The following is a 14,811-nucleotide window of genomic DNA, read 5'->3' as shown; positions in this document are numbered from 1 at the left end:
CTCTCTCTCTCTCTCTATCTATCTGGTCGGCCGAAAGCTAATCGAGTTTACTGATTGGCGTTGCCGGATGGGCTGGGCCTGTCAGGACCTAGGAGGTCCGAATTGTTTCGGGTTATCCGCTTGATTTATGTTCGGATCCGCTGGGTTTTTAGTTTCGATTTTGTCTTCTTCTTTTTTTCTTTTTTTCTGTCCTACTCTAAGGGCACGAATGACAACTTTTCTGTTTCAAAAATCAATTTCTAATTTCTCTATTTCCATTTAATTGATAAGTTTCTGATAAAAAATACGCGTTTGATAACGACACAAAATTTCTGTTCCCGAAACAAAAATCCGTTTAATAACGGCATAAAATTTCTCTCTCGGGCGATCGACGGGTGAGTGGCGAACGATAGGAGGCGGCAGCGGACGGCAGCACGGCTAATGCGGAGGACGGTGGCAAGAGGTGGCCGGCGTTAGGCAACGGCGGGAGACAGGCGACAGCCGGTGGCAAGAGGCGGATGGCCGTAGGAGGAGGGCGATGGCGGGAGGTGGTGGCCGGCAGCGCGAGGCAGGCGGGTGGCGGCCCATGGCGGTCGGCGGCTAGGGATGACAACCGGCGGATGGCCAGAGGCGGCAAACAAAAGGCGGGCGGCGGGTGGGCGATCGGTAGACCTGTTAAACGAGCGGGTCAGGTCGGGTTTGGATCGGGTCATAAATGGTCCGATCCAAATTGACCCATTAATCCGTTTATGACCCATTTTATTCGTAGTGTAAATATCCCGACCCGACCCATATTGCTAAAACACTTTTATATTTAACCTAATCTAGGAATATTTGTTTCTTATGATTTTTTTTAAAATTATACTGCTAAAATATTTTATGCAATACAAAGCTAGTGAAAATTTTTTATAATTTTTTTTAAAATTGAGTTCCGTTTGTTTTACGAAAAATACAACATTTCTAGAAAATATTTTCCATCAAATCATTATCCAAGAAAATAAAAAAATTTCTGATGTTTGGCTGAAACCTGAAAATAAAGTAGAAAATATTTTTCGATATATAAAATCTGATTTGATTTTACTTTGTGCATTCATTTTAATAATATTAATATTTTTTTATTTTTTAAATCGAATTTTTAATTATTTTTTCTTTTTTTCTTTTTCCTTTATTTTTGGCCGATCACCAGCCGCCATGGCCGGCGATTGACCACAGGCAAGGACAAGCTCTCCGGAGGCCTGCGAAGCTCATTCTCGCCGATCTGGTGAGGCTCCAGCTCGCCCGATTCCGGAGAGCCGAGCCTTGTTAGCCTCGGGCGAGGCTCCACCTCGCCAGATCCGGTGAGGTCAAGCTCGCCTGAGGCCAGCGAGCTCGAGTCTCGCCAGATCGGCAAGGCAGGAGCCTCGCCACAGGTCGGCGAGGCCTCGACCTTGCCAGAATCGGGCGAGCCTCGAGCTCGCCGGAATCGGGCGAGCTCGAGGCTCGCCAGATCGGCGAGGCTCCACCTCGCCAGATCCAGTGAGCTCGAGTCTCACCAGATCGGCGAGGCTGGAGCCTTACCACAGGCCGGCGAGGCCTCGAGCTCGCCGAAATTGGGCGAGCCTCGAGCTCGCCGGAATCGGGCGAGCTCGAGGCTCGCCAAATCGGCGAGGCCGGCCAGCTCGAGCTTCGCCGACCTCCGGCGAGGTCGTCCCGCCCCGGTGGCCGACCATCGGCCGAAATAAAAAAAAGAAAGAAAAAGAAAGAAAAGAAAAGAAAAAAGAAAAAAATAAAAGAAAAAGAGAAAAAAATAAAAATAATTAAATTTCGATTTTTTTTAAACATTTTTATAAAGAGGGAGATAGTGTGTGGATGGGTCTAGTGGGTGGATTGGAAATAGGTTCCAAACTCAACCCATTTAGATCCATTTATCTTCAAGCTTTAAAGTTTAAAACCCATTTAAGGTTGACATTTTAAAATTAAAGTGATTCATATATGATCCATTTATTTTTAAATGGGTCATATATGGGTTTAATACCCATTTTGACACCTCTAGCAATCGGATAGTAGCGAGGGCGAGCGATGAGAAAAATTTTTATTTCTCATTTTTGTTCCAAAAATATAAAAGTAGAAAATTTGTACTTCTCATTTTTGTTCCAAACCTATTTCTGAAATCAAAATTTGTTCTAGAAATAGAAAAATAAATTTGCATTAGAAATTGGATTTCTGTTCCAAACCTTTTCCCGGAAACAGAAAAATAGAAAAACAAAAAAATAGAATAGTTATTATTCGCAGCCTAACTCTCTACTCTCTCTCGAGGATGCGTTTTTTTTCGCGAAAAAAACGAATAATTTGAAAAATATTTTTCAAAAAAGATCGCTTGAATCGCTTATATTTTCAATGTCAATAATTAAAACATTTTTCATTGGCAATACAAACGATTACTTTTTAGAAAATATTTTTCAAATCATTCATTTTTTGGCAAAATAAACGGAGCCACTCTTCCTTTTTACATAGCGTGAGAGTTAAACTCCACATCTAAAACTAAATATCTCCACCCTATCTCACCCAATTCCCTTACCCAAAAGAAAAGAAAATAAAACCGAACTGATAAGTAAATAATTAATTGATTATAGGAAATTGTTAACCGAGTGATGCCGTCATGCTACGGCCCTCACAAAAAGAAAAGAAAATAAAACCTAACTGATAATTAATTAATTGATTATTGGAAATTGCTAACCGAGGCATGCCTTCAAGTTACGGTACGGACGAGAAGTTTTCCGTACTTAAGGCGAACGTTGTGCACGGATCTTCGACCTTTAAGAAGGCCATTTAACAAGTTCGAATGCTCGTTTACGTTTCTATATATTTGTTAATGAAACTGTAACGCAAGGCAACTCTACTTGATTATATATATATGTGTGTGTGTGTGTCCGTAAAATCAAATTTAAGAAAAATACGCAAAATGCCCCCCTCTATCTTTCTAGCACTTCCATTTATCTAACTTAACATATTAATTCAATAAATGGTTAATATAACGAAAAACCCCAAAATTGGTACACTTATGACAAATTTACTCAAAACTAATTTTTTGATGACGAAAAACCTCAAACTTGTACACCTATGATAATTTTACCATCTGTTAGTTTTCATTAAATTTTACTGTCAAATTTATGAGTTGGATGACACGTGACAGTTGACGGGTGTACCGGTTTTAGGTTTTACCCTCCGTCTGTCATATGTGTATCATTTTGTGATTTTTCGTGATATTGATCCAATTTAACGGAGGGTAAATTTGTCACAAATGTACTAGTTTAAGGTTTTTGGTGATTAAAAATTAGTTTAGGGTAAATCTATCACAAGTGTACCAGTTTGGGATTTTTTATGGTCAAAAAATTAATTTGCAGTAAATTTGTCACGGGTGTAGACAGTCTAGGGTTTTTCTTGATATTAACTCTTCAATTAAAGACCAGCTTAACCACGTGAAGAAAATGTACACTTATGACAAATTTACCTTGAACTAATTTTTTGACCACCAAAAACCCTAAATCGGTACACTTATATCAAATTTACCCTTCGTTAAATTGGATTAATATTTCGAAAAAAAAGATTGGATTAATATCACAAAAATCACAAATTGGTAAACCCGTGATAGACAGAGAAGTATAACCCCAAACTGGTACATTTATCAATTGCCACGTATCATCCAACTCAACAATTTGACGGTAAAATTTAACAAAAATTAACAGAGGGTAAATTTGTCACATGTGTATTAGTTCAGGGTTTTTTATGGTCAAAAAATTAATTTTGGGTAAATTTATCATATGTGTACCAGTTTAGAGTTTTTCGTAACCTTGTAAATTAATTGACTTCTTCAGTAAACTATTTGTGCTGAAGAGTGATTTATTGTTGGTTAGCTAATTTTCCTTTACACGTACAATATGTATTATCATCTTATTTAGGTAATTTCAAATAATTTCAAATAATTTCGATATCATTTATATTTTAATTAGAGCGAAAATGCTCTATCAAATGGATATCCATACAGACATAATTGGGTGAAGCTCATCTCAAACTAGAGCTAGAAAGGCCTCATTTCGTTTCGTTCCGTTTTTCTTTTCCTTCTTCTCGAATCCTAGGGGGACTTATCATATTAATTCAACTTACTTTGTTCTTATCCACTGTGAAGTGATAGGAACTTTACCAAATTTAGGACTTTGTTTTACCAGATGTAATGTTTTACCCACAAGAGTTATCAATATTTATGCACGTCCTTATATTTGTAATTGATATTTTCACAACGATGTAATTTTACCCTTTAAACATATACCTTTTTTTTGTACATACTTTTCAAAATAATGAATAATTTTTTCCTATTATTTTGCTAATAGTTGATTATTTATTTTCTAATTTCATTTATTTGTAAAGCATGTAATGTAGTTTTTTATGATGGCTAAATTTTGTATTAGTCCACTGATAAATTCTATTGGGCAAACATAGACTATCATGTTATAGAAGATTTTCTTACATTGTTCAACTCGTAGTGAGCATCTTCTTTAGCATAGGTTTATTACATATTATATGATTATTGGTTAAATATGGGTTATCATGTCATATTATTTTTCTTGGGGAATATTTTTTTCAAAATAATTATGATGGAGAAAATACCAATTCAAAATGAATGAATTGAAACCAATGTTACTGTATGACTTGGGATTCAAAATTCTCCCATTTTCATCCATTAAATGACAGTTAATTACTTGAAATCTATTTCAATCTTTCAACCAAAATCTGAATAATTAATATCATTTACTTTTGAAATATGAAAAATAGTTCTTCATAATAGGTATTCATACAACTTTTCAATTGTAACAGTCATCACTTAGTATACATTTCATTATACTCATTGCTGAAATATACGTAGTCATATATTAGAACCCTCTAATCATGTACTTTTCTTTTCCTTCTATGGCGAGTAATTTGATTATATTTATTTAATTGTATAGCATTTTATATAATTTTTGGTGATGATGGGTTCTCTTATTGATCTATTTATATCTATTTGTCAAATACGTGTCCAATATGAGATTGACTATCTAATACTATTATTTCTCAAATGTGATTTCAACATTATTTATTTGTCAAATATGAGCGCGATGTGAGATTGGTGTTTTAATGTATTATATATTAAGTATGAGTCAAATATGAGATAGGTATCCCTACATTGACAAAATCTTTCAAAACCTTATTTATAAAAATATAAAATGAATGTATTTCACGATAGAATACACGCACACACACATTAACAACTATTTTTAATCATTGATTACCAAAATATATTGATTAGAAACTTATTACCAAAATATGCATACGAATTAAAGATATGCTAAAGGGACTATAATAAATAAATAACTGGGTAAAGCTCATTTGTCGATCAAGTATGAGCTCAATACGAGATTGATATTTTAATATTTTATTTATTAAATATGAGTCAAATATGAGATGGATACTCCTACATTGTAAACCCTTTCCAAACCTTGTCATACAAAAAAAAATTTTAACATATAAAATAGTGGGTATTTCACAATAGAATCTATATACACATTAACAATTATTTTAAACATTTTATTAGCAAAATATGCATACTTATGCTTGAGAATATGCATAAGAATATATGAATATATGTTGATTAGAAATTTATTCCAAAATATGCATAGAACTAGAGATTTGCTAAAGTGACCATTAAAACTAAATAGCTAGGTAAGGCTTGCACGTGAGCGCACCACATGACTCAACCTGACGCGAGCTTCACATAGATAGTTCAATCTTTAAAATACGATAATGGCGGTCACATTGGATACTTAAAATTTCCTTGATCGATAGCTTAGTAGTACTTGGAGTGCGTAGTACAATGGAGAGTTGTATGCTGCATTTGAAAAGGAGGAATTGTTCCCGAAAAGGAATCTATTGATTCTCTCCCAATTGGTTGGACCATAGGTGCGATGATTTACTTTAGGGGTTAGGTCTCTAGTTCAAGTTTAGGATGCCCCAGCTGCACTAAGGAAAAGAAAAGAATAGAAGAAGCATTTGACTCAATCCCGCATGCTCCACTTGGCTCGAGAGATATAGCTTAGTTGGTAGATTTCAGCTCTTGCAATTGGGTTGTTGCGTCTAAGGCACAAACAAAATCCCCTCCCTTAAAACTGTCCTCTGGCTCTCCTCCGAACTGATAACTCTCCGTTTGCCATTTCATGGATAGAGCTCCGCATGACCTCAGTATAGTGCGGTACCTACGCGCTGAGTAAATACAATTGCATTATAAGAAATCATGTACCGAAAGGCTATGCGAATCCTGCAAAAACGTACATGAGTCTTGGAAGGTTGGTATCTATCCACCATTTAGCCATAGTATGAAAAGGAAAGAGCCAAAGGAAAGAATAACGCGTTAACGAGGTCGGGTGGTCGTCTCAATTGGCCATTTACCTTTGTTTGGTTCCTCTCTCTCTCTCTTTAACACATTCGATGCCCACTTTGCTTTCCTTTTTATCTTCCTTTACACGTCCCTGCCTTATTCTCCTCTTCCTCATTTCAGTACTTTGTCTCTGTACTTTCCCTAAAGAAACAAAGATATTATATATAGCAAAGAAGCAGAGGTTTGCATGAGAAACATATACAGTCATACTATAAATTGATAGAGGAATTTACAGGGCGTAACATCACCGTCGGGTTCTGATCAAATGGGTTCTTCTTCGGGCCAGGGCAGCAATTACGATTTGTCATTCAAAATATTGCTGATCGGAGATTCTGGGGTTGGCAAAAGCAGTCTTATTCTCAGTTTCATCTCTGCTTCTCCAGAGACCATTGCCCCAACAATTGGTACTCTAATTCGTGCCTTTATTATGGTTATAATGATGAGAAAGCATCACTTGAACATTGATGGCTAGCATTTTAGTATATTGTCCGTTTGTTGATTTCAATGAAACATCTGCAGGAGTGGATATTAAGATCAAGCATCTAACAGTTGGTGGGAAGAGACTAAAGCTCACAATATGGGACACTGGTAATATTTTCTCTGTTGTAAGGATAATTATGTTTTCTCCTCTCGAGTCTGAGTGAAGTGGAGAATGAGAAAATTTTTTGTTAGAAATTTGGTTCTGGCAATAACAAGAATTCACGGGTGATCAAACAGTGAATGTCATGATCAAGCAGAGAGAAATTCCCAATACAAGAGAGGGGCAAGTGCCTGTTACCTTGAGTTGTTCAAATGAAATTTTTGTTTTATTGCATGCATGTATCTTTTAACTCTATCGGTTTCTCATTTGGTATGTATCTTGATCAGATTTCTTTCTTATCAACTGCTGAATATTGCTTTAAACAAGCACAGGCACTAAAATCTCTAACCTAAGATCCCATCGTACGTTTCCTAGGCCTCCATCATCCTATCAGGAGTCACTTTGAGCTTGTGTTTACTATTTAGTGAGTCGAGCCATGCTTAAGTTTGTAGGATTCTTGGTCATTCTCCATATACAACACCTAAGACTTGTGCTCTGCGGAGTTAGAAGATGCTCACATGCTAGACGAGATTCCACTTTTGAGATTGGCCCGACTTTCTTTTTGTTGTCTTCTCTAATATTAATCAGCTTAGTGATATATCCACAGTGCTATCTGGTACTTTTTTGGTGCATTTACTAGAAACTACTTATGCAGCTGGACAGGAGAGGTTTAGAACGTTGACAAGCTCCTTCTACCGAGACGCCCATGGCATCATGCTTGGTATGCAACTATGTCAATCGTCAACTGATTTTTTTCCTTTTTGGCCATCAATGTCCAACTGAATATTTAGAAGCACTCATAGGACATAATTTGCTCCTTTGGTAGGTCACTGTCATATGCTAATTGTTACCGAGACTTCTTCACATTCCTCACATTCCTCACTGAAGAACTGTCACATCTTAATTCATGAGTCAATTAGCTCTCAAATGCAACGCACATATGAGTACATTTAAGTGTAGATGCATATTGTTGCACTTCTCTTTGCGCCGGATCCTGTTTATATTCTTGGAAGCATCTTTTGGTTCAGTTGGCTAGTTAGTCTATATGCTTGCGAGGCTTCATCCTAGTTCATGCGTGCAACTTTTTCTGTAGCCAGTTCAAGATAGTAGCATAAACAGCTTCTGTTGGTTATTCACTTGGCTAGTTCTTGGAAAATAAGTTCCACTGGTCATTCAGATTAGAAATTACCTCACAAAGTCGCAATCCGACAATTGATTCGATGACAGTAAGGAATACTTAAGGGGTCAGTGGTACTAATTAAGAAGAGCTTTAAGCGTTCCCAATTAAGATGCAGCAAGTTTGTTGAGATGACTGGGTCAGCACAGAAGTTTCATTTAGAAAAAAAAAAAGGGAAAATGACACAAATAGTCCATGAACTTTTAATTTGTTCAATGCAGTCCATAAACTTTAATCTAATGTGCAATGTGATCCCTAAACTTTTAATTTGTTCAATGTCATCCCTGAACTTTTGGTACATGTTCAATTCAGTCCCTGAACTATATGAAAATGTTTAATGCAATCCTTTCCATTAATTCAAGTTGAGGGACTACATTGAATATTTTCATATAGTTCAGGGACTAAATTGAACATTTACCAAAAGTTCAGGGATAACATTGAACAAATTAAAAGTTCAGGGACCACATTGAACATTAGCTTAAAGTTCAGGGATTACATTGAACAAATTAAAAGTTCAGGGACCAAATTGCACATTGGGCCAAAGTTCAGGACTGTTTGTGTCATTATCTAAAAAAAAAACAGTAACAGAAGAGGGAGACAGTGTCAGACATCATAGGCCAAAGCAAGAGGAGGTTATGACTGACCATACGAGTCTTTCATTGAAGTCCAATCCTCCTTCAATCGTGGTCACCAGCAGACAGTTGCATATTCCAGTGTTTTTCTCTTCATCGTATAAACTATTGATCAACCTTCTGAGTGGGTTTCTTGAATTGATCTGTACCTGTAACACCCTTGTGAAAGTTGATCTAATCAATTTTTATCACCTTACCTTATTTCAATGTCTAACTCAAGTTCGTTCCCTGGTTTCACATGTATTAGTGTATGACGTGACGAGAAGAGAAACACTTACAAACTTGTCTGATCTGTGGGCAAAAGAAGTTGAGCTCTACTCCACTACTCAAGACTGCGTTAAGATGCTTGTGGGAAACAAACTTGATCGTGTAAGAATTTTTACCCGTGCTAGTTTTTTATGCCTTGGACCATAGCTCCTTGACAAAGCTAAGTTTAACCTTTCCTCGAAGCGAATATTATATGGTTCAGCCAAATGTCAGCCCTGTGCTAGCTCCAAATATGCTATCTTCTTTCTTTTCTGCAGCATTTCTTCCTGATAATCATTCAACTTTTAATTTTCTTTCATCCAAGGTGCTTCCCTTGGAAAACTTTTAGTTGAGCAGCTCAACTTTTGAAAGGATTTCAATGGCAGTTGCTCTGCTGCTCTGCTAAAGACAAGTGGAAAGCACACGGCTCATGATGGAAACTAATGTGACGCTTTGTCTATGCAGCATGCTATGTCAACTTTCTCTGAAATATTATCGCAATATACTTCGACTTACGCTTGAAGAGTTTTTTGTCCACTCCATTTCTGTCAAAAAAAAATCCTAAAGAGATTTCATCTTTCTTATCCTCCTTGCAGTAGAGAGATCACCACGACATGTCTATGACAACTAAGTTTTCTGTTGGTGCAACATGCCAATGCTCCTTGAATATGATGACAGTGCATAGTTTTATTCTCATCAGCTGAACAGAGTTCACTGCATATGGAAAAGGATCTACTAGTACTGATGTGTTGATCGTGTCATGATTCCAGGATTCAGAGAGAGCGGTAACAAAGGAGGAGGCAGTTGCTCTTGCTGGAGAGCTCGGATGTCTGTTCAACGAATGCAGTGCTAAAACTAGAGAAAATGTCGAAAAATGCTTTGAACAGCTTGCCTTAAAGGTATTAAAGGCATATCTTATGGTTAAGAATGCGTTGCAGCGGACTCATGTATCGTAGTCGTCCAATGTTCCGAGCTCTTGATTACATTTGCTCACCTTTTGGGAGTATGACAAATGACGGTAGTTGTTGATCACAGCATTTCCCCAGAGTTGCGTTACCTATTGTGACTTGAGGTGTTTGGTTTCTTGCACAGATACTGGAGGTTCCGAGTCTGAAAGACAAGCCCAAGGCCGAACCCGACCTGATAGTCGAGCCCAAGCCCAAACCCAACGCACCTAGTCAGGGTTGCTGCTGCTAACTTGCTCGCTCTCTCTGCCTCGGTTCCGCTCCTCGGAACAAGATGGAAAACCATGTCTGTATCTCCAAAAGAGACAGGCAAACTGTCCGACAAACAGAACAACCGAATAAGTCAGCTTCTAGCATGACCAAATCGTGCAAGATATTAATAGTATACACAGCTTGCACAAAGTTTATGTATTTGATGCTGGCCCTGCATGCATTTAAGTTCTAATTATTTGATTCTATGTCCCGGGAGAAAAAAGAAAAGAAAAGATGGCCTTTAGTGCAGGCATATCATATATCAAAACTGCCTCTATTGATTGTGTCACACCCCGATTCCTACAAGTATTGGACAATGACACGGCCATCCCCCTACCCGAAGGATGCGGCCTCAAACAAAAACCAACGTCAACCTATTGTTAAAATATATATCTCCTTATATATATGTGTGTGTGTGTGATAAATCAATAAGTTGGTTACAATATCAGAGTTTTTATAATCCATAAAAAGTATATATACACATCAGAACTCAGCTAACTCGACAATTATCTTTTTAAACACATACAACTAGCTAAGCTCACACCTAAAAATCCAATTATTAAAAATTCCCTGTTGATAGTGCCCTTGCCGTACCTATCGCTAGCGGAAGAATTGGAAAAACATTTAAGATGAAAACCATGAGCAATCACAATTCAATAAGTACTATATATCTCTTCTAAATAGATCGAGCACTCACCATGCATATTTACAAAGCAATATCTGAAACCCATTATTCTCAAACTCAGTACAAAATATGCATACAATAACAAAAAAGAGTTAGGGTGCGTTTGGTAATCATTCTGTTCCCGAAAATAATTTTTGCTCAGAAATGATTTTTTTTATTTTGTTCCCGAAAATAATTTCTAAGCATTTGAAGGCGTTCCCAAAATTTACTTTCCTAAATTAGAAAAAGAACAGAAATGCGTTTGATAACCGGACAAAATTTCTTTTTATTAATAATATTTTAAAAATATTTTAATATTTATTTCTTTCTATTTTCTTTTTTTCTTCTTCTCCTTCTTAGCCATGGCCGGCGACCAGCCGGCGAGGGCATCACGGCCCTCGCCGAATCGGGCCAGGGCGGCCCTCGCCCAGGCCGCGAGCGGCTAGGGTGGCCCTCGCCGGCCATTACCTGCCCTCAAGGCTCGCGGCCTAGACCCTCGCAGCTTGGGCAAGGGCCGCAATGCCCTCGCCGACCTTGGCCTGTGGCCGGCCGCTAGTCGCGTGCCCTGGCCTGTGGCCGGCCGCCGGTCACCGGTGACCCGGCCATGGCCAAGAAGAAGAATAGGAAAGAAGAAAAATAAAAAGAAAATCTTTTCTATTTCTCATTCTTATTCCCGAAATCAAGAAGCAACTTTTTTTTGTTTCTTAATTCTGTTCCAAAACTGATTCTGGGATCCAAATTTGTGCCTGGGAACAAAACATTTACCAAACGGATTTTTATTCTAAAACTGATTCTGAGAACAAAAGAATAGAATTAGTTACTATTTGGCCAATTACCAAATGCACCCTTATGTCTTTTCAACCAAACTTTATACGTATAAGAAATACTCATTTAAATCAACAACAATGAATCACACATCAATATTCCATTTCATTGATCATTCTCATGCTTAATATCTAATCATGGTCACAACATAATGCCTGGTAAGAGAGTGACCAAGATTCATCCCTTGGCAAGGTCTACACTTATTATTAGGTGATGGCTTTGCTTAGAAGGATATCCGAATAATATGCATACCCATAAACCCCTCACTAGGTTCATATCGATAATGAGCATCAAACCGTCATCTTCAAATAATCCACATTACAAATTGGTTTCACAAACCAAAACACATAAATACATTTCATAAACCAGCTTCACAAATCAATACATATAGCCTTTTGCTATTCGTTTTATAAAGCATTTCTCGAAATATTTCACAATTAATCGACTCATACACTATTTTCTAGAAATGCGTTAGCATACCATTTCAGAATAATTAAAAGGGTAGTAAATGCTTGATCCGAATTTACGCAACATATATGCTCTAAACATCCTTTTCCTTTTATATGAATATCATGATATGCTATGTTTTTCATAACTCATAATATTTTTGTTATTTTCAAAACATGAGTTCACAAATTCAAAAAAGAGATAAGCACCATTTACCTAAAAATGCCCAAAACCAAATAATAAAGGTTACTTGAGCCGACGAAGTAGAAATCCTATTAATTAAACGAAAAGCGATATCAAAATTCAAGTAAATAACCACATTTACTAAGACTCGACTAGGTGATATTATTTTGGAGTCAAATCGTTCATTACGCAACACAAAAAAAGGGCCAACCGCGGCAAATAACCACTCATGTAAAGAACAACCACTTGCGCAATGAACGGCTAGTTGCGTGACAAACTTTCTCGTGCCATATCTTCTAATATGGTATATTTATCTAATTTTCTAAAATCTCTGTTTCTTTTTTCTTCCTCCCTTTCTTATTCTTCTTCACAGTTCCCTTAAGGCGCGCATGAAATCCATTATGGAGCAGAAATTCTGCTCCAAAATGCATTCCGGAACAGAAATGCGCTTGTTAAAAAATTTCCGGAATGCATTATGGAGTAATTTTTGCATTCTGGAATAAAAATGCGTTTGTTAAAAATACTTGATTTCAGAATGCATTCTTAATTCTAGAATGCAGTTTTTATTCCAGAATGAGTTTTGGGCAAGAAAAAGAGAAGCTACTTTTTGTAGCTTCTCTCTTCCAGAATGCATTCTCCCTCTTTTCTCTCTTTTTCGTGGCCTTTACAACACATTTTGAGATCTCACTAATTTTTTTTTCCAGAAAATGCATAAAAATTGAAAAATTCCAGAAAAATTCACAAAAATTTCCAGAAAATAAAAAAAAGTCAGATTTCGGGAAAATAAAAAATTTGGTGAATTATTTTCAAAAAATATAAAATAAAAAATAAAAAATTTCAAAACTTCATAGAATGGCTTAAAACACATGTAGCTACTCTTGAGTGAAATTTAAATTTTTTTAGGTGTCCAAAAATATCAAAAAATCAAAAATTTCAAAACTTCACAGAATGACTTAGAATACTTGTGGCCACCAACTTTGAGTGAAATTTAAATTTTTTGAAGTGCCCAAAAAAAATCAAAAATTTCAAAACTTCATAGAATGGCTTAAGAATACATATGGCCACCCATTTTGAGTGAAATTTAATTTTTTTGAGGTGGCAAAAAAAAATCAAAAAATTTCAAAACTTCACAAAATGGGTTAGAATACCTTTGGTTACCCACTTTGAGTGAAATTTAATTTTTTTGAGGTGCCAAAAAAATCAAAAAATAAAAAATTTTAAAACTTCACAGAATGGCTTAGAATACCTGTGGCCACCCACTTTGAGTGAAATTTAAATTTTTTCCAGAAATCAATTTTTAGAGTAGAATTAGTCATATTTTATCAAACAGATTGCTCCTCCAGAAATCAATTTTTGGCAAGAATTCCAGAAATCAATTTCTGGTAAGAATTTGATTTTTGGAACAAAATGGTTACCATTCGCGCCCTTAGCCACCGTTGATGAGTTGCCCTTGGTGGATCCGACATCAATGGTTCAACGGTGACCACCGTCGCGTCGCCGACAAAGCCGAGGTCTCTCTCACCCGCAAACCCATCATGGGTGGGTAAGTGGTTCAGTTCCCAACAAGGTAAATGCAAGGCCCGAGCCTATTTTGCGTAATTCAGAGAAGGTTGTTCTTTGCCCGAGTTACATGAATTACTTGACTAGGCTTGTGAGCTATTTGAGCCAAGCATTTCTGAGTATGCGCTCCATTAGATCAAGAACACGAGCTATTCGAATCCGACTCAAATTCCCAAAGTTAGGTGAATCCAGCTATAGTTCGAGTGATTGATTCCCAGGACATGCTTAATTCTTACAGCATCTACTGAGGGCTAAATATTGAATCTCACGCTCTAGGATAAGCACTCAGATCATGTGGCCATGGGGGGTACATAATGGGCCGTGCAAAGGTGATCCATGGGCCTAGTATTTTTATCGTGGCCTCATCTCTTTTGCATATTGCGTCGTATGATTCATTGCTTCACAGCAAAACATGAATGGTTCAGATTGAGGCTTGAAATACAAAGTGAAGTTACCAAAACAAATGCAACTATATGGTAATTTTTTTTGAATAAGAAGAAAAGCAAACAAAAACCCTAAACTATGCTCACTATGACATATTTCTCTATTGTCAAGGTTTTGTCGGATTATTTTCAACCAAAACAACGTTATTTTTATTTTATTGAAGCCACGTGGGCGCTATGTCAACACCGTTTACTTTCTGGCGTCCACGTAGGCAAATTTTTTATGGTGCTCATTGACGGAATTTTACCGAAGGGTAATGTGTCACACAGATACAAGTTTAGGATTTTTGGTAACACAAAAAAAGTTTAAGGTAAATGTGTCACAATAGGCATAATTTGAGGGTTTTTGGTGGCTTTTACCCTTGTATAATAACCCCATAAGCACTCTTTTTTTTTTGTCTATTTTACAA

The 14,811-nt window shown here is 36.9% G+C and overlaps 1 protein-coding gene across 1 annotated transcript; it reads left to right on the top strand.

Moving 5' to 3' along the window:
- The first annotated feature begins 6,539 nt into the window (after window positions 1-6,539).
- Window positions 6,540-10,472, top strand: LOC115662535 (ras-related protein RABC2a-like). The gene is made up of 6 exons (XM_030584678.2): window positions 6,540-6,831; window positions 6,947-7,015; window positions 7,663-7,728; window positions 9,064-9,185; window positions 9,833-9,961; window positions 10,155-10,472. Exons 1-6 carry the CDS (start codon window positions 6,693-6,695, stop codon window positions 10,257-10,259), a joined length of 630 nt encoding a protein of 209 aa, XP_030440538.1. The 5' UTR covers window positions 6,540-6,692; the 3' UTR covers window positions 10,260-10,472.
- The last annotated feature ends 4,339 nt before the right edge of the window (window positions 10,473-14,811 follow it).

This window comes from Syzygium oleosum, unplaced genomic scaffold (assembly GCF_021117445.2).
Source record: "Syzygium oleosum isolate NSW1041296 unplaced genomic scaffold, Sole_v2.1 Sole_v2.09, whole genome shotgun sequence".
In the NCBI taxonomy this organism is placed as follows: Eukaryota; Viridiplantae; Streptophyta; class Magnoliopsida; order Myrtales; family Myrtaceae; genus Syzygium; species Syzygium oleosum.
This window is presented reverse-complemented; position numbering and strand designations above follow the sequence as displayed.